This window comes from Prunus persica, chromosome G7, assembly GCF_000346465.2.
Source record: "Prunus persica cultivar Lovell chromosome G7, Prunus_persica_NCBIv2, whole genome shotgun sequence".
Lineage (NCBI taxonomy): Eukaryota > Viridiplantae > Streptophyta > Magnoliopsida > Rosales > Rosaceae > Prunus > Prunus persica.
Window position 1 is genome coordinate 901306 of NC_034015.1, and position 24138 is coordinate 925443.

At 38.2% G+C, this 24138-nt stretch overlaps 1 protein-coding gene and 1 pseudogene across 1 annotated transcript; both read right to left on the bottom strand.

The window, feature by feature from the left end:
* Positions 1 to 5910, bottom strand: part of LOC18770046 — a 30631-nt pseudogene extending 24721 nt beyond the window's left edge.
* On the bottom strand, positions 6402 to 11412 carry LOC18771118 (aspartic proteinase-like protein 2). Its single transcript, XM_007202951.1, has 10 exons — positions 11171 to 11412; positions 10189 to 10318; positions 9869 to 10101; positions 8190 to 8417; positions 7518 to 7677; positions 7337 to 7410; positions 7172 to 7256; positions 6993 to 7056; positions 6629 to 6700; positions 6402 to 6532 (listed from the first exon to the last, which is right to left on the bottom strand). Exons 1-10 carry the CDS (start codon positions 11410 to 11412, stop codon positions 6402 to 6404), a joined length of 1419 nt encoding a protein of 472 aa, XP_007203013.1.

Sequence of the window (24138 nt, forward strand, 5' to 3'; positions counted from 1 at the left end):
TAATATTTCATTATTCTTAATTTATTTTTTCGTACTAATATTTTTCTTCTCTTGTTCAATTTAGGGGCGGTCCAAATTCCCAGAGATCGACGTCTTTGGCGATGTTTATGTTCGACCTGGGAATGAGTTGGCCGAGTCCCTTCATGTAAGTATTATTTAATTTTAATTCTTATGCTACACATTCAAGTTTAAAGGTTATTATATGAATGTTTTAATTTATATTTTATGTTATGCTAAACTGACGACGATGGTGGAGAGGAGCCAGTTGGTTCTTCAAGAGTCCGCCTCCCAACTTCCTCCCGATACTCCGATCGAGTCTGTGGTCCTCCACAAGATACTGGGTTTCAGATCTTGACAGAGACATTGGATCACACACTCGGGAGGAGACCGGGGACATATTGTCGAGGGATGGGGAATGCCAGGGGGAGGGAACCCAGACCCCGTTCATCAGCGCAGTCAAAAAGTCAGGTTACTGCTTTGACAGCACAAGTGGCCACTCTTCAGAGTCAGATGTCGGTCATTCTGCAGTCCCTCGCACAGTCCGGCATTCCAGTCCCGCATGTTGATGCGCCGACCTCCGAGCCCGTCCATCCCGAGCATCCCCACCAGACGACGGCCCCTGTAGACACCCAGACCTCTGAACCGCGTGTGCCAGACGACAATGTAGATTTTGGAACATTATTTTATTAGTTTTTTTATTTTCATAATTATTTTCTAAATATTTCTCTTGCAGCATACATTTATTTTATATAATAAATATGTTCTTTACAATTCTTTTTTTTATTGGAATTTCATTTTATTACCCAAAAAAAAAACCAAATTTATTTTTTTATAAAATAAAATAATAATTATATATACTAATTTTGCGCGACGAAATCTTTCTCGTCGCGCAAATTTATATATTACGAAACAAAAATGTTTCATTTTTTTAAATACATATAATTTATTCTTGCGCGACTGATATTTTCGTCGCTCAAAAAGGATTTGCGCGACAACAGTTTTTCGTAGCGCAAAATGTGTTGACACGACTTGCACGACGAAGATCTCTGTGCCAGAAATATCTACGACACATATCGAGCGACGAACATTTTCGTCACGCAAAAATGTATGCGCGACAACATTTGTTTCGTCGCACAATACATGTAGACACAAATTGTGCGATGAAGAACTCTTGGTGCCGCAAATGTGTACGAGACGTATTGTGCGACGAATATTATTCGCCGTGCATCGTTGTGGTGACGAACCTTCTTTCGTCGCGCATAAGTTTGTGCTACGAACTATTGCGTCGTCTCTGAACCTTTTGTGTAACGAAGGGTAACCTTCGCACAAATTTGCGCGACGAGTGACACAATCGGTCGCACAAAGTCTTTCTTCACGATCTTTGAGCGACAGATTACACACGACGAATTTTCTGTCGCGCTTGAGTTTGTGCGACCAAATTTAACTCTGCGCGACGAAATTGTCTTCGTCGCGCAAATCGTAAAATGTAGTAGTGTTATATGTTTTGGTCTCTCTTTCTTATCTTATTATTTCTATAAAATCTTTTATGTTCTCTATTTTTTATCTCTCTTTTTTTTCCTTTTTTTTTTTCTATAACTCAAAATGAAATACATAAAAGATTCTCTTTCTGTATCTATATTGCTGAGTTCTCAATCTCATTGTATTTAGTCCAAGGCCTTTGGCCATTTTGGGAGATCCTTTTTAATTTCTCTTTTATTTTCCTTATTGCTTGTTGGTACATATCAATTGGTATCATTATTGGAACCCTAAAACCAATGTCTGACAGTATGAGAAACCCGTTGCTTGTTGGTATTCTTACGATCTCATCTATTTCAACCCTTCTCTGCTTGCCTCTTCGACGCCCTTAACCACCACCCCTACCTCCTCTGATTTTTCCACTTACTACTCATTTGAGCCACATAACTCATTTTTTTCAAACCGCAAACACTAGCAAATCAGGGTTCCATGGCTTTCATGTGCCGTATGAACTTCCCCACTGCCAACAAAATTCCTACCCACTGCACTCCACTCCAAACCCCCAATTTTCGGACTCAACTTTTTTGAAAACCATAAGCACGTGTAAGCTTGGCAACAGCGACTCGGGACTATTTGGGAAAAGGGATGGGGTCATCAAGCTTTTGCATTTTTAGTGAAAATTAAAAGCTTTTGCAGGGCCATGAAGGACTACATTATAGCCCGCAACTGATTCGCACCAGAGGAAGTTCAAACAGAGCCAAAAAAGAAAACCCCAACACTTGTTCCTCACCCACAATCCCTTTTGGGTCTCTCAAGTCACAAAGGTTTAAAAGCCGTGCCCAGCCCTACTCTGAGGAAACTCCATCTCCAAACCTTTTCACCTACTCGCCACCGCCACAACTTCAGATCTCTCTCGCCACCACCATTTCGCAGAAATGCAGGGCTTGAAGGCTCGGATCCTGGCCTCCGTCACCGTGCTGCTGTCTCTTGTCTACTGTGGCTTGACCACGCCGTCCACCTTTCTTTCTTTAGAACGGGTTTATCCGCCGAGTCACCACGGACAGATTGAGCAGCTCCGAGCTCGTGACCGAGTCAGGCACGCCCGACTTTTGCAAAACTTGACGGGCAGCGTTGTGGACTTCCCACTCCATGGCACCTCCGATCCGAACCTAGCCGGGTAATTTCTATCGTCAATGCTAAAAATTCTTGCATAATTTTATCATCGAACGAAGAGGGCTTGAGTCTCGTTTTAATGCTTTTTTTTTTTTTGGGTGAAAATTTTAATGCTGTTTCGGTTGTTAATGATTGATGGATTTTTAGAGTAGGGAATATATAATTTTGTTTTTAATAATTTATGTTGACTAAGTTTGGCTTGCTTCTGGAAGTTCTGGGCGTTCTTTTCAATTAGGGACAATGGATTTTGTGTGTTTTGTATTTTTAATATAAAATAGGACAATATTGGGCCCAAAAATATATTTGGGAAAAGGGATGGAATCATCATGCTTGCTTACAGCGTAGTTGAGAATTTCCAAAAAGCTGGAAGAGCTTGGTTTCCCATTTTACCCTTGCGGATTGAAGTCGTTTGGGTTTTGGTGTTTTTGTTTGCGCAAGGGTAAAACAGGAAATCAAATTTGTATGATATAACTCTTTTGGCTTTTTTGAAAACCCCTCAAGCACGTGTAAGCTTGGCAACAGCAGCGACTTGGGAGGAATCCGCAAGAATTATTAGTATTGACGATAAAAATTACCCGACTAGGTTCGGATCGGAGGTGCCATGGAGTGGGAAGTCCACAACGCTGCCCGCCAAGTTTTGCAAGAGTCGGGCGTGCCTGACTCGGTCACGAGCTCGGAGCTGCTCAATCTGTCCGTGGTGACTCGGAGAATAAACCCATTCTAAAGAAAGAAAGGTGGACGGCGTGGTCAAGCCACACTAGACAAGAGACAGCTGCACGGTGACGGAGGCCAGGATCCGAGCCTTCAAGCCCTGCATTTCTGCGAAATGGTGGTGGCGAGAGAGATCTGAAGTTGTGGCGGTGGTGAGTAGGTGAAAAGGGTTGGAGATGGAGTTCCCTCAGAGTAGGACTGGGCACAGTTTTTAAACCTTTGTGACTTGAGAGACCCAAAAGGGATTGTGGGTGAGGAACAAGTGTTGGGGTTTTCTTTTTTGACTCTATTTGAATTTCCTCTGGTGCGAATCAGTTGCAGGCTATAATGTAGTCCTTCATAGCCATAGAAAAGCTTTTAATCTAAAAATGCAAAAGCTTTTAATGCATGATGACCCCATCCCTTTTCCCAAATAGTCCCGAGTCGCTGTTGCCAAGATTACACGTGTTTGAGGTTTTCAAAAAAGTTGAGTCCGAAAATTGGGGGTTTGGAGTGGAGTGCAGTGGGTAGGAATTTTGTTGGCAGTGGGGAAGTTCATACGGCACATGAAAGCCATGAAACCCTGATTTGCTAGTGTTTGCGATTTGGGAAAAATGAGTTATGTGGCTCAAATGAGTGGTAAGTGGAAAAATCAAAGGAGGTAGGGGTGGTGGTTAAGGGCGTCGAAGAGGCAAGCAGAGAAGGGTTGAAATAGATGGGATCATAAGAATACCAACAAGCAACGGGTTTCTCATACTGTCAGACATTGGTTTTAGGGTTCCAATAATGATACCAATTGATAGGTACCAACAAGCAAAAAGAAAAATAAAACAATAAAAGAGAAATTAAAAAGGATCCCCCCAAATAGGCCAAAGGCCTTGGACTAAATACAATGAGATTGAGAACTCAGCAATATAGATACGGAAAGAGAATCTAAAGAGAATCTTATAAAAAAGAACATATGCAACAAAAATGTGAATAATCAATTGAAAAATAAACAGAAGATGACATACAAAAATGAGATCACACATTGCTATGCTCATAGAGCATTTTCCAGAAATCCTTGAAAACTATTGGTACTTTCAAGTTCCAACTCTCTATTTTCCTGAAATTCTCAAATCCATGGCAAATGGATAAAAGAAGAAGACCTTTCAAACTACAATCAAGCATCATTGATAGCAATGTTGGACCATTCCAAATAACAAAAGGGATGCACAAACTTTGACAGAAATTACTGAATAACAAAAACTTTGCACAACCCTAACATATATTTAGGCCAAAATCTCTATGCACCAAGCCTTGAATGTTAAGGTATCTAATTATCTAATTAGAATTACCTTATCTGATGAAGGGTGAAAGCTTAGCACTATCTAATGTTTTTACTAAGAAGCAAACCAAGGAAATTCTTACTTTCCTGCTACGAAGGGAACGCCCTTTGTAGAGTTAGCCGGTATCTCCCCTTGCAAGCCAGGAATGATCTCAGTCATTGCTTGAACAAGCTTGAGATCTTCACTGTTGCTTTCATAAAAAAAGATATTAGAAAAAAAAAAAAGAAACAGATGAATTTGAAGAGTACCAATTAACATCAAGGCCTTACGCAAACATTGTTCTAGGCAAAAAACCAAAACTGATCTCAGAATGAGTCAGAAATCTAAGCAATGCAGCAAACGGGCAGAGAAGAGGTTGGCTTATACTTATGCATCTCTGGGATCTACTTGTCCTTAACAGTTGGCTTACGGTCGAATGACAAATCAAAAACACGTTCAACCTAATCCCCATATCACCCGACGGCCTCAAAATGCAAACTTTAACAAAAAATTGGCATTCCCAAGAAACCGACGGACGGATAAACTCACAATTTCGAAATCCAGATAAGAAAAGATCATAGAAAAAGCAATTGAATTTGAAGAGCACCAATTAAAGCAAATTAAATCCACCACCAGAAAAACAAAATGAAAACTGAAGTCTAAAGAAGAAAATGAAATATGAACCAGAATGGCAACAAACCAGCTAATCACACCCAGAAACAAGAAAACAATCAATACCCATTTGCCAAAAACTCCAAAAATCAGCAAAAACAGAGATAATTAGCTTAGAGATATACTCAACAACTGAATTGAATCGCATCGAAATCTCAAAATAAAGCGTTAAAGAATTACCCAGGAAAAGAACAATATATAAATCACCTGATTTTTCTTCCGCGAGAGAATTTTCACTTGTTTAAATTAAAGCAATAGAGTAGAATCCTGGAACATATAGGCGGGTGATGTGCCTGTTTCGCTGTATTGAAGAGTATCGAAACGGAGAATATACCTCACCACAAACAAAGGCTGAAAGGCATAAACGCATAAACGCTCTCTGAGAGAGAGAAGCCGAGTCTTGAACTAGAAGGGCATTTTGGGGTTTAAGAATATTGGGTGAACAAAAATGAGTTTGTACTTGGTTTGACGAGCATTGCGTGCGTCGGGGCGCGATGGATGAATGAAGCCTCTCTCCTCATTTGGTGCCACGTTTTGCTACTTGGCTTTTGGCCAAGACTTGTTGGGTTTGGTGTCTCTCCGCGCTTGACACGGGCTGCTTGTAAAGGCAGACGTCTTACCTTCTTTTTCTTCTCTTTTTGGTCCTTTTCTTGGTAATTTTTTTTGTTTTTTCGGTAATCTTTTATTATTATTATCATTATTATATTTGTTAGTTTATTTTTCCTAATTTAATCCACCTACATAAAAAACTTTAAATTGTTGTTAATGAAAATGTTGAAACATAAGACATTTCATTAAATAGGAAGTCATATTTATAATCCAACGGTGGCTAAATTCTTATGTAAATTAGAAATTAAAATAATATATTGAGAAGGAGAATTCATTCATAAATCTACACACGTACAAAGACGTGATACAGTGGCTTCGTTAAAACATTCCTAGGACAACCTCATGGGACAAATCCCATTGGAGGAAAGAGTATCACATATATCATGGACTAACAAGAGAGTTCAATTCAGATCACTTTAGACCATTACAATAAAAGAACAAGTCAAATAAGAATTCTTGATATTTGGCTACAAGTCATGCCAACATGTACATCACCACAAATCCTGTTGTTAGCACGCTCAATAGCATGTCTCCTAATGAAGATCTGCTTTCACTCCGCCGTCGAGCATAGCTAGAAGGTATGGAGACATTTACAGGTGATGAGCCTGAAAAATATAAAATTTCAAAATATGACATAGATACTAAGGAGAACTTGAAAAAAATATATATAAGAGTTCATATAGACTCATAATTGAACTTACAATCATAGTTTGCCCATCCAATTCGTTGAAGAGCTAAATCGTAGACGATTATCTTATCTTTTAGAACAAGATCTGCAATTGAAGAAACAAAAAAGGGTCATAATTGAGACAACACATTTATGATTGTCATACATGGTTTCAAAAGCAAATTGGGATAATCAATATTTATCAGTACAAAAAATAGTTGCAAAGTGCTCAGAAAGCCATTGCATTGTGCACCACCAGGTAGACTAGAAAATACATTACTTTGCATAAGCTTTGAATAAATATACACTGAGAAAATTGAAGAGGATTCATCCAACCAAATATCAACAAATTTTTTTTCCGCAAAAATTCAATAACCAACCGAAATTTAGGGCCTAACCTCCTAAGATTGTCACCCCTCCTTGAGCCTTTTGAAAACCAATGCACCACACACCAATGCCTATCTGTAACAATACAATGATCCATTACACTTATGCCATACAATTTGCAATAATCATATGTCTAATGCAATGAATTTAAATAGTAACTTGTACAGAGGGAGATGGAGGAACAACTTACTTGACGTATAAGGTACTCTTCTGGTTTCAACACCATTGATGCACCAACAAAGTTTAGACTAACAGCAGGAAAAACCTCCGCCAAACTGAAACATAAAATGTCATTTAGGTCTTCAGAGCTTTTCTTCAGGGGGAAACTTAAAAAATATTTAGAGATAGAACCAACCTGGTGGTTACATGATAACACTGGTTTTCATCTGAAATGAAAAGAGTCAGTGATGGTGAAACAGCTGAAGTTATCTACACATCCCAACACAAAATAAGCTTTTAGTAAGGAGAAGATATCTTATTTTTCAGACCAAACACCACAAATCAACCCATAAATAAGACCACGTGAATAAACTTACCGCACGAACGAAAGGAACGTAAGCATCTTCAACAAGGTATGCCAAAGTTGTTCCTGAGTCGATAATAGTTCCTCTGTCGTGTGATGTGAAGGTTGCTGGATCAATTGGCAGGATTTTCCCATTTACAGCAATGCTCTGCAGATTTAAATAATAATGGTGCCTGAAAATAATGGTGAAGGACGTTATATGAAAAAATCAAAGACAAATAAGTAATATAAGATAGCTAACAAGTAAAAGTTTAAAAGTGACAGCATCTCACCAACCCTTGGTGAATAAATTGATTTCATATAATAAATTGTAGCAATACACACTAGAAGAATTTTGGACAATAATCACTATTTTTTTAACCAATTATCATATAAGTTACTATTGTCCTTTAACTTAGGCAAATTTTACTCTTTATTGGTAAGTTGAGAATTGAGACTATTAATGAGTTTGTTTTCCAGTAACTATTAGACAAAAATAGACTAGGTTAGAAATTTGGTTTTCTTGGTTATGTAAACCAACGGAAATCAGTGGCTGTAAACCCTTGTCTTTATTTCCTTCTCCCATTCCCTAGTCTAAACCCTAGTCTTTATTTCCTTCTCCCATTTTCTTTCCCACCAAAATTCACAGTTTGATAGTAAAAATTACAAGCAGAAAGAAATAAGAGAAAGGTTTCAAGAGACGTACCGTGGTGGAACAAGAGGACTGTAAACAATACTTGGCTCCAAAATCTCACCAAGAGCAAGTATGCCCCCTCCTTTTTCATCTCCCTTCAAACAATGAGAGAACACTTTGGGAGTCAACCCTCGAGATGACAACTGCGATATAACAGACAGAGGCCCTTGGCTAAACCCAAATATCCCATCCAGTGTTGAAAGTGAACTAGTCAAACCCCCAAACTCATAGGTAGTGCACCTGTATGTTTCCAGCACCATCAGCCAAGGCAATTTCAGAATTAATTCAATCAACACAACAAAACATGCTTATAATCAGAGAAATTATTCTGCATAATATTAATTATTTGATGAAGTTAAGTCTCATGGTTTCATTGAAGTCCAATGGATGAATGTATATACATCAAGGTCAGTGGGAGCAATTTTATTTTTCTTATTCTTTATGTTGATGACATACTTTTAGTAAGTAAAAATTTGACACTACTACATGACACAAAGGCTTTTCTGTCACAAGCTTTTGACATGACAAATCTTGGAGAAGCATCATATGTGTTAGGAATTGAAATCATTCGAGACAGAGAAAGGGGTTTTCTAGGCTTATCTCAGAAGGGATACATTGAGAAGGTATTAAAAAGGTTTAACATGCTAAACTGTGCAGGAGGAGAAGTGCCAGTTTCCAAAGGAGATAAACTAAGCACTGAACAGTCACCAAAAACTGAGCAAGAGAGGTTGGAAATGGCTGACAGACCTTATGCCTCTCTAGTGGGAAGTTTGATGTATGCTCAAGTCTGTACCAGACCAGATTTAGCCTTTGCAGTGAGTGTTTTGGGAAGATTTCAGTCTAATCCGGGACAAGCACGTTGGGTTGCGACAAAGAAGGTACTAAGGTACCTGCAGAGAACTAAAAATTACAAACTGGTTTACAGACAGAGTGAGGATCTAGAGTTGGTAGGTTATGCGGATGCAGACTTGGGAGGTTGTGTTGATTCAACGAAATCTACTTCAGGTTTTGTAGTCTTGTTTGAAAGTGGTGCTGTGTCTTGGAAAAGTGTGAAGCAAACTCTCACTGCAACTTTAACAATGCAGGCAGAGTATATTGCTTGTTATGAGGCAACAAGTCAAGCTATTTGGCTCAAGAACTTTATCACAAGTTTACAAGTTGTGGAATCACACGAAAGGCCGATTCAGATTTGGAATGACAACAGTTCTGCTGTTTTCTTCGCCAAGAGCAATAAAAGGACATCAGGTAGCAGACACATAAAATTCAAGTATCTGTCAGTAAGGGAAGATGTTAAAGAAGGCCTTGTAAATATTGACCACACTGACACTCACTCTATGGTAGCAGATCCATTGACTAGAGGATTACCAAATGGAGTTTTTCAAAGGCATGTTAGGAATATGGGACTGTTTCAAGTTTCGATGAGTGCAATTAGTGGGAGTTATTTGAGTAGTCTATCTAGAGTTCACAAAGCAGACAATGTTTTTCTAGCTATTTTCAGTTGTTTTTATTTAGCTAGTTTTGCTTTTTATTCAGTTTTGCAAATTACTTGTTCTTGAATTAATTTGCTTATCATGACAAATGAATATGGAGGTATCTGTTTGTGGAACCACTTAGCTATAAAGACTGCTATTCATCAAAGTGTCAAGACTGTATTTGTTTATTCATGATTGTGTGCCTTTAAAACAACTCACCCAAAAATAATGGATGCTGAAGAGTCAATATAGGATTGCCCCTGAATCCGGTCAAAATGTAGTGTATCCGATACGTAATGACCAAATATCCCACTTCCATCTGCATATTGAGTAGTGTAACTGCACTGGTTAGTCTGAGGAGAACATTTGGCTTGAAATGCGGAGGTGCACATTGAACAGGGGATCAACCGTGCAGTTGATGAGCTGTTAGAATCATAGGAACTGAGCTGAATCTGTAAAACATGGAACAGTAATTGTTAAGCTTTACTATGCAAGAATTTGAGAATGACATACAGCAAGAAAAAGAAGCAGAAGTTTACGGGAAGCCAAGTAGTCCGGGGGCAATCACTGCAGGAATTGCAGGTAACCCACAAGTTTTCACTTCCAGTGTCAATCTGCACGTTGAATTCTTTTGGCGGAGAGCCCAATTTGACTTTGGTATAATAAAGCCTGAATATGGAAGAATTGAAGATGAACAAAAGTGATTAGCAGAAGTCAAACATGATTCCATATCTGACGCTACAAAAGATATCAAAGTAATAAAGAGTTGGCGGCAAACATGAGCTTCTCTTCTCCAACAATTTGGTTGAAAAGCGGCGGTAACCTACCTAGGGATATTCATGCTCTTTCAGTGGTCCGTGGTGGACCACCATGTGGCCTCTTATCCCTTTTAGCCGAGAATGGCATTCTTCGTTCATTTTTCTTTTTCCCTCGATAGCCATGCAAAAGCTTTTAATTTTCACTAAAACGGCAAATGCTTTTAATGCATGATGTGTCTTAAAAGATTCTTCCTCAGTCACTGCTTGAGGGGTTTTCAAAAAAGCCAAAAGAGTTATATCATACAAATTTGATTTCCTGTTTTACCCTTGCTCAAACAAAAACACCACAACCCAAACGACGTCAATCCCCAAGGGTAAAATGGGAAACCAAGCTCTTCCAGCTTTTTGGAAATCCTCAACTACGCTGTAAGCAAGCATGATGATTCCATCCCTTTTCCCAAATAGATTTTTGGGCCCAATATTGTCCTATTTTATATTAAAAATACAAAACACACAAGATCCATTGTCCCTAATTGAAAAGGACGCCCAGAACTTCCAGAAGCAAGCCAAACTTAGTCAACATAAATTATGAAAAACAAAATTATATATTCCCTACTCTAAAAATCCATCAATCATCAACAACCGAAACAGCATTAACATTTTCACCCCAAAAAAAAAAAAACAGTATTAACAAGAGACTCAAGCCCTCTACGTTTGATGATAAAATTATCCAAGAATTATTAGCAATGACGATAAAAATTACCCGGCCAAGTTCGGATCGGAGGTGCCGTGGAGTGGGAAGTCCACAACGCTGCCCGTCAAGTTTTGCAAGAGTCGGGCGTGCCTGACTCGGTCATGAGCTCGGAGCTGCTCACTCTGTCCGTGGTGACTCGGCGGATAAATCCGTTCTAAAGAAAGAAAGGTGGACGGAGTGGTCAAGCCACAGTAGACAAGAGATAGCAGCACGACGATGGAAGCCAGGATCCGAGCCTTCAAGCCCTGCATTTCTGCAAAATGGTGGTGGCGAGAGAGATCTGAAGTTGTGGCGGTGGCGAGTAGGTGAAAAGGGTTGGAGATGGAGTTTCCTCAGAGTAGGGCTGGGCACGGTTTTTAAACCTTTATGACTTGAGAGACCCAAAAGGGATTGTGGTTGAGGAACAAGTGTTGGGGTTTTCTTTTTTGGCTCTGTTTGAATTTCCTCTGGTGCGAATCAGTTGCAGGCTATAATGTAGTCCTTCATGGCCATGCAAAAGCTTTTAATTTTCACTAAAAATGCAAAAGCTTTTAATGCATGATGACCCCATCCCTTTTCCCAAATAGTCCCGAGTCGCTGTTGCCAAGCTTACACGTGCTTGAGGTCTTCAAAAAAGTTGAGTCCGAAAATTGGGGGTTTGGAGTGGAGTGCAGTGGGTAGGAATTTTGTTGGCAGTGGGGAAGTTCATACGGCACATGAACGCCATGGAACCCTGATTTGCTAGTGTTTGCGGTTGGAAAAAATGAGTTATGTGGCTCAAATGAGTGGTAAGTGAAAAAATCAGAGGAGGTAGGGGTGGTGATTAAGGGTGTCGAAGAGGCAAGCAGAGAACGGGTTTCTCATACTGTCAGACATTGATTTTAGGGTTCCAATAATTATACCAATTGATAGGTACCAACAAGCAAAAAGAAAAATAAAGCAATAAAAGAGAAATTAAAAAGGATCCCCCAAAATGGCCAAAGGCCTTAGACTAAATACAATGAGATTGAGAACTCAGCAATATAGATACGGAAAGAGAATCTAAAGAGAATCTTTTATGTATTTGATTTTGAGTTATAGAAAGAAAAAAAAAGGAAAAAAAAGAGAGAGATAAAAAACATAGAACATAAAAGATTTCTATGCTCATAGAGTATTTTCCAGAAATCCTTGAAAACTATTGGTACTTTCAAGTTCCAACTCTCTATTTTCCTGAAATTCTCAAATCCATGGCAAATGGATAAAAGAAGAAGACCTTTCAAACTACAATCAAGCATCATTGATAGCAATGTTGGACCATTCCAAATAACAAAAGGGATGCACAAACTTTGACAGAAATTACTGAATGACAAAAACTTTGCACAACCCTAACATATATTTAGGCCAAAATCTCTATGCACCAAGCCTTGAATGTTAAGGTATCTAATTATCTAATTAGAATTACCTTATCTGATGAAGGGTGAAAGCTTAGCACTATCTAATGTTTTTACTAAGAAGCAAACCAAGGAAATTCTTACTTTCCTGCTACGAAGGGAACGCCCTTTGTAGAGTTAGCCGGTATCTCCCCTTGCAAGCCAGGAATGATCTCAGTCATTGCTTGAACAAGCTTGGGATCTTCACTGTTGCTTTCATAAAAAAAGATATTAGAAAAAAAAAACAGATGAATTTGAAGAGTACCAATTAACATCAAGGCCTTACGCAAAACATTGTTCTAGGCAAAAAACCAAAACATTGTTCTTGTTGTAATAGTGGAGTCCCCAAAATGCCCCCCCTCAAGTCCTATAAATAGGGCTTCATCTTCTACTTGTATGTACAACAATCAGACAGCAATAGAAGAGGAATTCAGTTTCTATACTTCTCTCTCTCTCAATCTCCTCTCCAATTTCTCCAGTTTTATAACACGTTATCAGCACGATTATCTCTAAAATACTAGCTGAGAAATTCTTCAAAGCTTCCATCTTTTTCTTCCACCAATGAAGACCTTGCTGCCCAAACGCCTCCTTGGACCACTATCTTTATTGGGTCCTTCTGACTCCTACTCCTTCCCCTTCTCTGTCTCTCAGCTCGAAGCTAAGGTCATGGCTCTGCTGACCCGAGCCTCACGCATCCCTCTCCAGCTCTTTTGACAAGAAAAAAGTGGAGGCCATGGAACATATTGGGGCTGATGAGTACCTGATCAACTCAGATACCACTAAAATGCAAGAAGCTGCTGATTCGTTGGATTACATTATTGACACAGTGCCTGTGGTCCACCCACTTGAGCTCCTTGGTAAAGCAGTTGGAGTTTATTCTCAAAGAATTCAACGACTGGAAGGAGAAACATCGGGTATGCAGGCAGCACAAGATGAGATCATTAACAATGAACCGATGAGTAGTCTCAGAAAAGCTGCTGGTGGCTCAAATGGGTTTCGAGGAGTCACTCTGGCATCCAGTGATCACTTCTTCATGCCCGGTTCAATGGAGTATGATGGAGACAGAGGAGATGCTTCCTCAGCAAAGTTGAAAAGGCTGGGCTTGTAACCAAGGCAGAGGATGCGACGGTGCTGACCATGTGGAAGAAGTCTTTGCTGCTCAACTGCAATGGCTTCACCGTGTTCAACAACAAGGACCCTCGATCCCCGTCACCGCGACCCTCACGGCTGAGAATGTCGGCGGGGTTGACGTGTCTCCGATCGAGAAGACGACGTTGGATGCGATGGACGACTTCGTCGACTGGTGATGTCGGCCGGCGAGCCGATGCCAAGAGTCGTCTTCGACACCGCGCCGAGCTTCAAGGAGGCCTTTCGGATGGACTGACCGGACGACGATGGAACCGGCGCACCACGTAGCATGCCGCCGGGAACAACGCCGCCGATGCCCGCCACCTTAGCCGCCGCCCTCATGACTCCGCCTCCCATTGAGAGCAAGCTCTGCAGGACATGGACATGGCACCAGAATTTCCAGACAAAGAAAGCAAAGGACTCGGTGAATGAGCAAAACCCAAAGCCAAAGTGCCAGAACACGAAGAGGAAAAAGGCGGTTTTGGCCTTGTTCGACAAGATTGATGTTCTGGATATTGAAAAAGTTTTGGTTCAATTGGGACAGTCTAGCTGGCCATGATGGATCCAAGCGGCACCGACCCGTTATCCTTCCACTACCTTCACATGTTTTGGATCAGCGGATGATGATGAGAGTCACCCACTGATAAAGAAAAGCAAACCCACCGAAAAAAATAAATAATAAATAATAAAAAAATGCTGAAGCTAAAGTGCTGAAGCATCTTTTAATTAAAAATAATAATTAAAAAAAATTAAAAAACAGCAAAACCCACCGACCCACCGAAGGAATAAGCGATAGGATCTCTGCTCCCTTATCTTCTCTATTATTTCCTATTATTTTTATCTGCTTTTCTTTTACTAACCATTAACAAAAATGGACCATCGGTAATACTAAACATATTATCAGTGGGAGACCGTTACTAATACTAACAATTTAATTTATGAATTTAATTTACTGCACATTTACATTTATTTAAAAAGGGTGGTGCGGGTTTATCGTCCACGCCTTTACTTTTATTTAAATGTATGGTGCAGAATTAGTGCCCATACAAGCACCTTTACTTTATGAATTTACTTTACCGCACATTTATTTTATTTACTGTATGGTGTAGGTTTATTACCCATACAACAGTATTTATTTAAAAGGGTGGTGCGGGTTTATCGTCCACGTCTTTACTTTTATTTAAATGTATGGAGCAGAATTAATGCCCATACAAGCACATTTAATTTACCGCACATTTACATTTATTTAAAAGGGTGGTGCGGGTTTATCGTCCACGCCTTTACTGCTATTTAAATGTATGGTGCGGGTTTATCGTCCATACCAGTAATTTATTTACCAGCAATTTATTTTATGGACTAAATGTGCTGTATGATGAGTTTTTTTTTTTTTTTACAGTATATAGATCAGGACCAGAAGTTCCTTGATCCTCATCATACAATTACATCATGACTTGAAGATCCTTGATGATGATGTTAATATGAGAGCTGGCAGTCTCTCCGGTACTATATTTGTAAACATGTGATCGGACTTGAGGGTCCTTGATCCCTGACATGTAAATAAGGACCTGGGGTTCCTTAATGATGTAACAGTACCATATTGGTTTATTATGCCGTACACATGAATGATAACTGTACTGGCAAATGTACTGGAACCTGCAGTTCCTTAAACTCATGGATGAACAATTAAATGAGATGCCAGAAGTTCCTCAAAATATGGACAATTATGTAAGGACTTGAAGTCCAGAAATATGTACAGAAAATTGTAAAAATGTCCATACCATGAGAATATGTGATTTTGGCCCGAAGTTCAAAATCTAAGGGGATTGAATGTCCATACCATAAGAATATGTGATTTTGGCCAGAAGTTCAAAATCTAACAGTGTTGAGAACCTGAAGTTCCAACAATTAAATGGACAACCCTTGAGGTATTATTGCAAATTGTGGTACGCCACATATCTCTTTGGCATAAGAGAATGATGAATTGAGGCTCCCCACATATTTTGTTATATCTGGGCCGGAAACTCATGAACCCAAATATATGAGATATTATCGTGGCTTTTACTCAATTCATATTTCATGTCCATTTTGAAAAGGGCAAATAAATTCTGAGTTTGTGTTTAGCCCAGGCCATAAGTTCCGGGCTCCCATACGTTGAAATATGAAATTTGGGAGAGTCGATGTGGTCATTTGAACCTATAAGGCACAAGGTTCCAAACCGTCATTTTGAAAAGACGTAAAAACCACAGGTGCAAATTTTAAGAATGTACGCAATTATTATAACAGGAAAGGAGCAAGTTGAAACGCAGTTGCTCCAATCAAATTTTGCAAAGGCCATATCTATAGGAGGAAATATGGCTACAGTTTCCAGGATCCCAATATTATCTCAGATCCCCATATTATCTTTTTCTTTCCCAGAGTCCAAAACTTCATGTGGCCTCTGATAATGTCTGTCGGCACTTTCAGCATTTTCAAGTATTATTTTCGTCAAAGCTGATCTTGCTTTACGGATTTCACGGAGCTATTTTTTCAAAAGTGCCCCGAGAATCTCGCAATTTTACTATGGTTAATTTGAAATTCACCAGTTCTACCTATTCATCTTACTTATGTATAAATGTGTTACTAATGAAATTTTCTTTGCAGAAGACATCCAGTTTTCTCCATAACTAGTGATGCGATATCTACTTGTTTTTCTTATCAGTGAGCACTTAATATGCCCGAGAAGCAAGACTATCTCTGATCATCCAATCAGGAAGCGAGACTATCCCTGATCACGTTTCCGTCACATCCGGGAACTGTGAAGGCGACCTTATGCTCTAATCTCCTAAGGTCCTTCTAGACTAGGAGAAATGAGAGCTTGTTGTTTGCTCCCACCAGCTTCCTTCCTTGATTGCTTACCTTACTTTGCAATCAATATCACAATCTTTGTATCTTTTCTTTCTTTTTATAACTCTCTGTTCATTAGGGATTCTATTTCTTTAGAACGAACATCCGAAGAAAGAATCCATACGGTGATCCTAACTCTAAGGGTTATTTATTTATTTTTGACAGAGAGAAGTATTGTGACTTTTTGCTCTTGCAGGATATAACTAGATCATCAAGCGTTATTGGACCGATACGAGCTTGAATGATACTTGAGAAAAGTTTCTCCCACCTAAGGATGATATAACTAGATCATCAAGCGCTACATTTACTGGGCCGATACAAGCTTGAATGATACTTGAGAAAAGTTTCTCCCACCTAAGGATGTAAGCAATACTTGTGTTATTTTTTTGCTTATATACTTATTTGATATTTTATCTTGAAAGGTAACTAAATGGGAAGATAAGTCCAAAAGAATGGCTTGTATGTATCCATGAATTATTAATGCAAATTTTACAGATTGCAAGTTGGATACATTGATAATACACTGCACAGATTAATGTACCATAATGACAGATATATGGGTGCACGCCTGTTGCGTAGCAAATGATATGGATTGAAGTCCCGAAAGGACAATCCTTTGACATGTCAATATTGATATTATGCACGCCTAATGCGTAGCAAATTATATGGGTTAGAGTCCCATAATATGGGTTAAAGTCCCAGAAATTAATTGACATGTATGTATTAATCTGTGGCATGCCTGCAGCATGACAGATATATGGGTTCTAAATGTTCCAACTCCCTAAATGGAGATTTTCCACGCCCTATGTAAAATAACGCTCCATTGGAGGTTATAATCCACATTCTCACATAATAAAAGCCCCCTGAAGTGGCTTGGGTACCCAAAAGCAAAGAAATGCTTATAATTGATGCATGCGCATGCACATGAGAATGGTGAGATTATGAATTGATGAATGACAATTTTTGGTTTTGGAGTAGCTACTCAAATCATCAATGGGCTGTGTTGATTGGAACCATGTTCAATTATTAAATGTCGACAATATCATTGGCCAAAATGGAATGAGGTAATTCCATTATAGATGAGAATGAACGTGAAAGAACAAACCCACAGTACGAACCCCAAAAGATGTTAATACTGAAATTTATACTTGGGTGTTCGGAATAAAAGGGAATATACCTGCCTTGTATGACACACTGTTTCTGGCAGAAACAAGGAATGTTGGGTTTTTCTCCGTATTTACAGATTCAATTGTGTCTCCCCCCCCCCTTATTACACAATTACGGAGACCAACATATTATCTTTAAGGGTTATTAAATGCACAGAGCATATCGCCAGAAGCGATTCCCTAAAGATGTATAAATAGCTGGGTTAAAGCTAAATAATGTGTCATAAAGTTTAATCCCTTTTAACCAAAATCCGTTGAAAGGATTGACATTGCATAAAGCAAGTCCCTAAAGGACATGTGCTTGAAGCACAAAATTTGTACTCAATATTAATATGCATAAATTACCTCAGTGAGTACATTGATTATAATGTGATTGCAACACATTATAGCTTCTGCAGAATTCATGAAATACTTGTCTCGATCGAGCATTATACCAACGAGATTCTTACTTGTACTAAGAGAGTCTTATCCGTTGGTCCTTAAATGTTTTTTCGGAAGTATACTAGACCAGATAGAGCTCAGCTCTACACTGTACTCTTTTTCCTTCATCCAGGTTTTTATCCCATTGGGTTTTTCCTGGTAAGGTTTTAACGAGGCAGTGTCACTCAAGGGTTTAGGGTATACTATGAAAGTTTTTATGGTCGCTTACTGGACAAAAGCTAGTCCTAAATTTTTCAGGGGGAGATATTCATCAGGGGGAGAAAGGTTTTAATAAAGACCTTCATACACTGTACTCTTTTTCCTTCATCCAGGTTTTTATCCCACTGGGTTTTTCCTGGTAAGGTTTTAACGAGGCAGTGTCGCTTAAAATTGACTCACAGAAGCAGTGTCAACTACGATATTCAGAAAGGTGATCAACAGCATGACTTAAAGATATTTTTGCCAAGCATCAGGGGGAGCGCACCATCAATAAAGATCTTCAAACACCGTACTCTTTTTCCTTCGTCCGGGTTTTTATCCTACTGGGTTTTTCCTGGCAAGGTTTTAACGAGGCAGTGTCGCACGCGCATCAATATACTTAGAATTTTATGTACATGATTATGTACTCTTTTTCCCTTTGTCCAGTTTTTGTCCCACTGGGTTTTTACTGGCAAGGTTTTTAACGAGACATATTCTGTATCATTTGTGGTCTCCAAGGGGGAGTGTTGTAATAGTGGAGTCCCCAAAATACCCCCCCTCAAGTCCTATAAATAGGGCTTCATCTTCTACTTGTATGTACAACAATCAGACAGCAATAGAAGAGGAATTCAGTTTCTATACTTCTCTCTCTCTCTCTCAATCTCCTCTCCAATTTCTCCAGTTTTATAACAGTTCTAGGTTTTAATATTTATAATCCTGATATTATGAGACAAAGAATGAATGTGTATAAGTTTTAAGGATTTTGTAAAGTTCGCCATTATTTTCTTAGGTGATGAGTTTGTTTTACTAGTAAAAGATGGAAATGTTTTATTTTTATTTTATTTTTATGTTATTCTTATTTTTACTTTTGTTTCTATTTCTATTATTATTATTATTATTATTATTATTATATATAAATCTAAGTCAGTAATATGTAAATTGATTTATGAATTAGAGGAAGTCTAGTGAGTGGACTTTTGTTTTATAAATGATTTTATGCAAATAAGTTTTATTATTTGATCTTGAACGAGTCGTTAGGATTTTTACTTTCTGAGCATGATTGTTGAATTTCGAATATTTTTACTATATTATGCTTATATATATATTATATATATACAGTCCCGATCTCTTGGACCACAGGAGTCCAAGAGATTGTGGTCACCCACCGTTGGATATTAATCCAATGGTTCAAAATGATATATATAAATGCAATATGACATAAATGATTATTACCCGATTCAAGTCAACCGTTGAATTTACATCCAACGGTGGGTGACCATAAATCTCTTGGACTACAGGGGTCCAAGAGATCAGGACTGTATATATATATATATATATATATATAAGTTGAGCATGGCTTGGAAGTAGAAAGGATAGTGGCAACATAATTTAAGGATGGATGAGAAATGGTATTTATGATTTTCCAAGAAATGTTTTTTTTTCCTAAACCACCATAGGTACCCATGTTGCCTTTGTAATAAATATTTTCTTCGGAATAAATGGTTGCCTTCGGTTATGTTAGCACGTTTGACAGTTGCCCCACAAATCTTAGGGATATCCGGACCGTGCGGAGTGAGGAATGTGGATCAGGTTGACCAGATGTCTCCTGAATCTTGCGAGGATTGCGGCTCGGGTCGACTTTGTGTTACCAAGACCTGCGAGGATGTGTCAATGCTTTAAACTGAGTTAATGATTTATGTAAATGTGTGAATTGTTATATAAATATAACTATGCATGTTCGGTTTCTGTATGAGTATGGCATGTGAATGTCATTGAGCAAATCGCTGACTTGAGAACTTGGATGGATTTGTAATCACAATGGACAATAATAATTGACGAGATACACAAGTGCAGTATACAAAGTGAAAGAACTATGTGTGGCTTGATCCCTCAGTAAGGGTACTTAGGCAACCTAGTGTTACTAGGTGCAGCCACGAGATGGAGTGTTTGAAATTGTTAATGTACTATTGATATCTTAAAGTTGAGATCAAATTCAGCTAGCAGCACGATTTACTTGTGTTAATGAGGCCTAAGGCCATAACATTTTGATGTTTGAATGTATGTATTCTGTCATTGTGCATGCTGAACGATTGAGGACATTAAATTGCTTGTTTTATACAGGTAAAAATTTTGGGAAACGAGCAAATTATAGGGGAGACTGCTGAATTTTTGGCAGAAGTCAAACTTGAAGTCAAATTTTGATTCTAGTTAGAAGGGTATTTTGGTCAAGTGTGCTCGACACCTGCCAGGTGTCAGACACGCACAGGGTTCGGCTTAGATTCCAAAGTGAAATTTGGGTCGGGTCTTGTCAATACAATAGGAATACAAAAGCAATAAATGGCTATACAATGGCAATACACAAACTTCATACTCCCCTATAAATTTATTCAAACATAAACTTGAAAAGAAAAAAAAAGATATACGGGAGCAATACAATAGCAATACACATGCAATAAAGGGTTATACAATGGCAATACACAAACTCCATACTTCCCCTATAAATTTATTTTAACATAAACTTGAAAACAAAGGATATAGGAGGCAATACAGTAGCAATACACAAGCAATAAAGGGCTATACAATGGCAATACACAAACACCATATCCCCCCACAAATTTATTCCAACACAGACTTGAAAAAAAAAAGGATATACAAGGGCAATACAGTAACAATACACAAGCAATAAAGGGCTATACAATGGCAATACAAAAACTCCATACTCCCCTATAAATTTATTCCAACACAGACTTGAAAAAAATAGATATATGAGGGCAATACAGTAGCAATACACAAGCAATAAAGGGCAATACAATGGAAATACACAAACTACATTCTCCCCCTATAAATTTATTCCAACACGAACTTGAAAAAAAAGGATATAAGGAAGTAATACATTGCCAATACAAAAGCAATGAAGGGTTATGCAATGGCAGTACACAAACTCCATACTCCCCTATAAATTTATTAAAACAGAGATTTGAAAAAACGGATATACGAGGGCAATACAGGAGCAATACACAAGCAATAAATGACTATACATATGCAATACATATCTGTCATGGCATTTGCCAATTAAATCACTAATTTGGTTACATTTGTATTTTTTTTCTTTTTTGTAAGGGGAAATGATAAAACTATGAAAACTAGTCTTTCATAAATTGATGAACTAACAATGTTCTCTCATTACATCTTAAGATATACAGAAGAAAGTGACAAAAAACAAAAAAATTTACATCTCCTATTGGTTTTAACACATTTTATATGTATCAACAAAATTCTAGGACATCTCAAATTACACCTGAATTTAAGCTGAAACACTACCAAAAAAACACACACTAGCCACTGATATGAATTTGTCCCCTAAGTTTATTTTAGAGACAATAAACAATAGAGACTATGTAGCGTCTATTTTTATATCAGTATCCTAATTTGGGGTTGCTATTACTCATTGGGTAACATTTATTGGTTCAGTCCTTCCCTATTTTCCATTAAAGGTATGCTTTTTTAAGATACGAGCCAAGCCATATTGAATGGCCCCAAACTTGGGATCTGATACTTGGGGTTTCCATTGATTATAAGATACTGTTATCCCTAGGGGTGGGCATTAAAATCGGAATATCGAAACCATCCCGAAACTGTGCCAATCTTGTGCCATCTCGTTTGGTGTTGACGTGTAAACAGGATGATACCGTGTCATCCCGTTACTGTTTGGCACGACATCAGTTCCAGTTTGTGATCCCGTTTGGTGCCATACCATACCGAACAATATATGTAAATAATAATCCTAATTTAATTTCAGTTATTCCTCCTCTCTCTCCACAAACATTTCAACTCAGCTTTGTTTCTCCTCAGTATGTTTTCCTAAGCAATAGCTCCCTTATTAGTTTTCCTAAGCCTAAAGGGATCTCCCTATCTATCCTGTTTCTTTCTTTCTTCTTCTTCTTCTTCTTCTTCTCCTTTTTCTCTTTCTTTCTTTTGCTTTCTCTCTCATCTAGTATGTGTATATGTGTGTCACACAAAAAAGCTATAAGAGAATTCAACGCGAAAAGGAAAAATCAGATCCCCTCCTTCACAAGTGTTAGGAAATAACGCAGATTTCCCTATAAACCAGATTAGTGAGAATGCGAAATAACAGAGGAAATAAGACACACAAATTTGATAACGGAGTTCAGCCAATTGTGCCTACGTCTCCGGACCTGCTGCAGATCATTTTACTAAAGGGAGAAAATATACAAAGTGTTTACAACACTCACAACTCTCAACTCACCCCGAATTATACTAAGAATTTTTCTCACAAAAATTCTTACACAAGCTTTTTCTCTTAAGCTTTTCTCTCAAACTCTCTCTAATTCTCTAATTCTGGGGATGCACTACAAATGAGAGCTACGGGATTTATATAGGCTTCAAAAAACATGGGTTGCCTAAGTTAGGCACCCCTTATTTATGCATCTCCATTGATAATTGCCTAAGTTAGGCACCCCTTATTTTTAACCAAAAAATGGTTGGTGCCCATTTTCTTGACAACAAGAACCTTCCTTATTTCTCTTCATTTCCCACTCTCTCTCTCTCTCTCTTTTCAGTTTTCTATCTCTATCAATTTTGAATCAGTAACATTTATTTATAATAAAAAAATTGGTTAAAGAAAAGAAAAAACGGAGACTAGGTAAAAATGGACCTAGCCCTTTCAAATATTACAGGGCTGCATGAAAACAAACTAACCCAAGTAGAGAAAACTGATTCTGCTTTTTTTGGGTTCCCTTATGGAATAGTGGGTGAGAGAATTTCAGGAAAATAGAGAGTTGGAACTGAAAGTACCAATAGTTTTCAAGGATTTCTGGAAAATGCTCTATGAGCATAGCAATGTGTGATCTCATTTTTGTATGTCATCTTCTGTTTATTTTTCAATTGATTCACATTTTTGTTGCATATGTTCTTTTTTATAAGTTTTTATAGGGGATGATGTTCATTCTAACAGTTTGCCTCTCTCCAAACTAAATGCTAGGACAACACTTTTTTATTTTCTAAACTTAATCAATATTCAAGACTTTGAGACTAGGATTAGAAAAGAAAAGTAAGGGAAATGTTAGTATGGTTGAAGGCATATCTACTTGCCTGGTAGCTCCAAGGCCAACATTGTGGGGAAAGATTGTTGCCTTGTAGACATTGTTGTGGCCATGAACAGCATCAATACCATAAATCAATGGAATTCCAAGCCGAGTTGATAAAGAAGCCTTTTGAAAATCATTCACCAGTTTAACCCAAGTTTCTGCAGAACCCTTTTGTACTCTTAACATTCACAACCCCACTTAATATACTCCCTGCCCAAAACAAATTTCTTCTTCCCTTAAACAAAACTTACCTACATAAAATTAGACTTTTGATTCCAGTGATAGAGAAAAGAAAAGAAAAATGGAAGTCATGTTTACCAATGAAGTACTTCTTCATCACCTCAGCTGATCAACACGGCTATCTATCTGCACCATTTGGCCAATCTTTTCCTCCAAAGTCATCCGGCTCATCAGATCCTTGATTCTAGTATTTAATATTTAATGTATTCTGCTTCTGCTATCGCTATGCTGCAGAAAGATAAGAGAAGCAGCCCCGCCAAGAAGACGGGAAGTCTGGCCATTTCCTGTCCCAAAATATTTACACATGAATCAATACCCAAGTAGAAAAGCCACTTTAAGGTAGGAAGAGGAATGATCAACCAAAATTAAGAAAAAGTAGACACTCTACAACCAGAAATGAAACAGTTAAAGGTGAACCTTTTTTTTTTTTTTTTTTTTTTTAAAGA

What these genes read in the sequence shown, in the direction of transcription:
- LOC18771118 (XM_007202951.1), bottom strand. Translation starts at nt 11,412, where the DNA reads ATGCAGGGCTTGAAGGCTCGGATCCTGGCTTCCATCGTCGTGCTGCTA. An exon ending in CCCGGACTACTTGGCTTCCC is followed by an intron (nt 10,102 to 10,188) that starts GTAAACTTCTGC and finishes CATGTTTTACAG; the next exon opens with ATTCAGCTCAGTTCCTATGA. An exon ending in AGTCCTCTTGTTCCACCACG is followed by an intron (nt 7,678 to 8,189) that starts GTACGTCTCTTG and finishes CATTATTTTCAG; the next exon opens with GCACCATTATTATTTAAATC.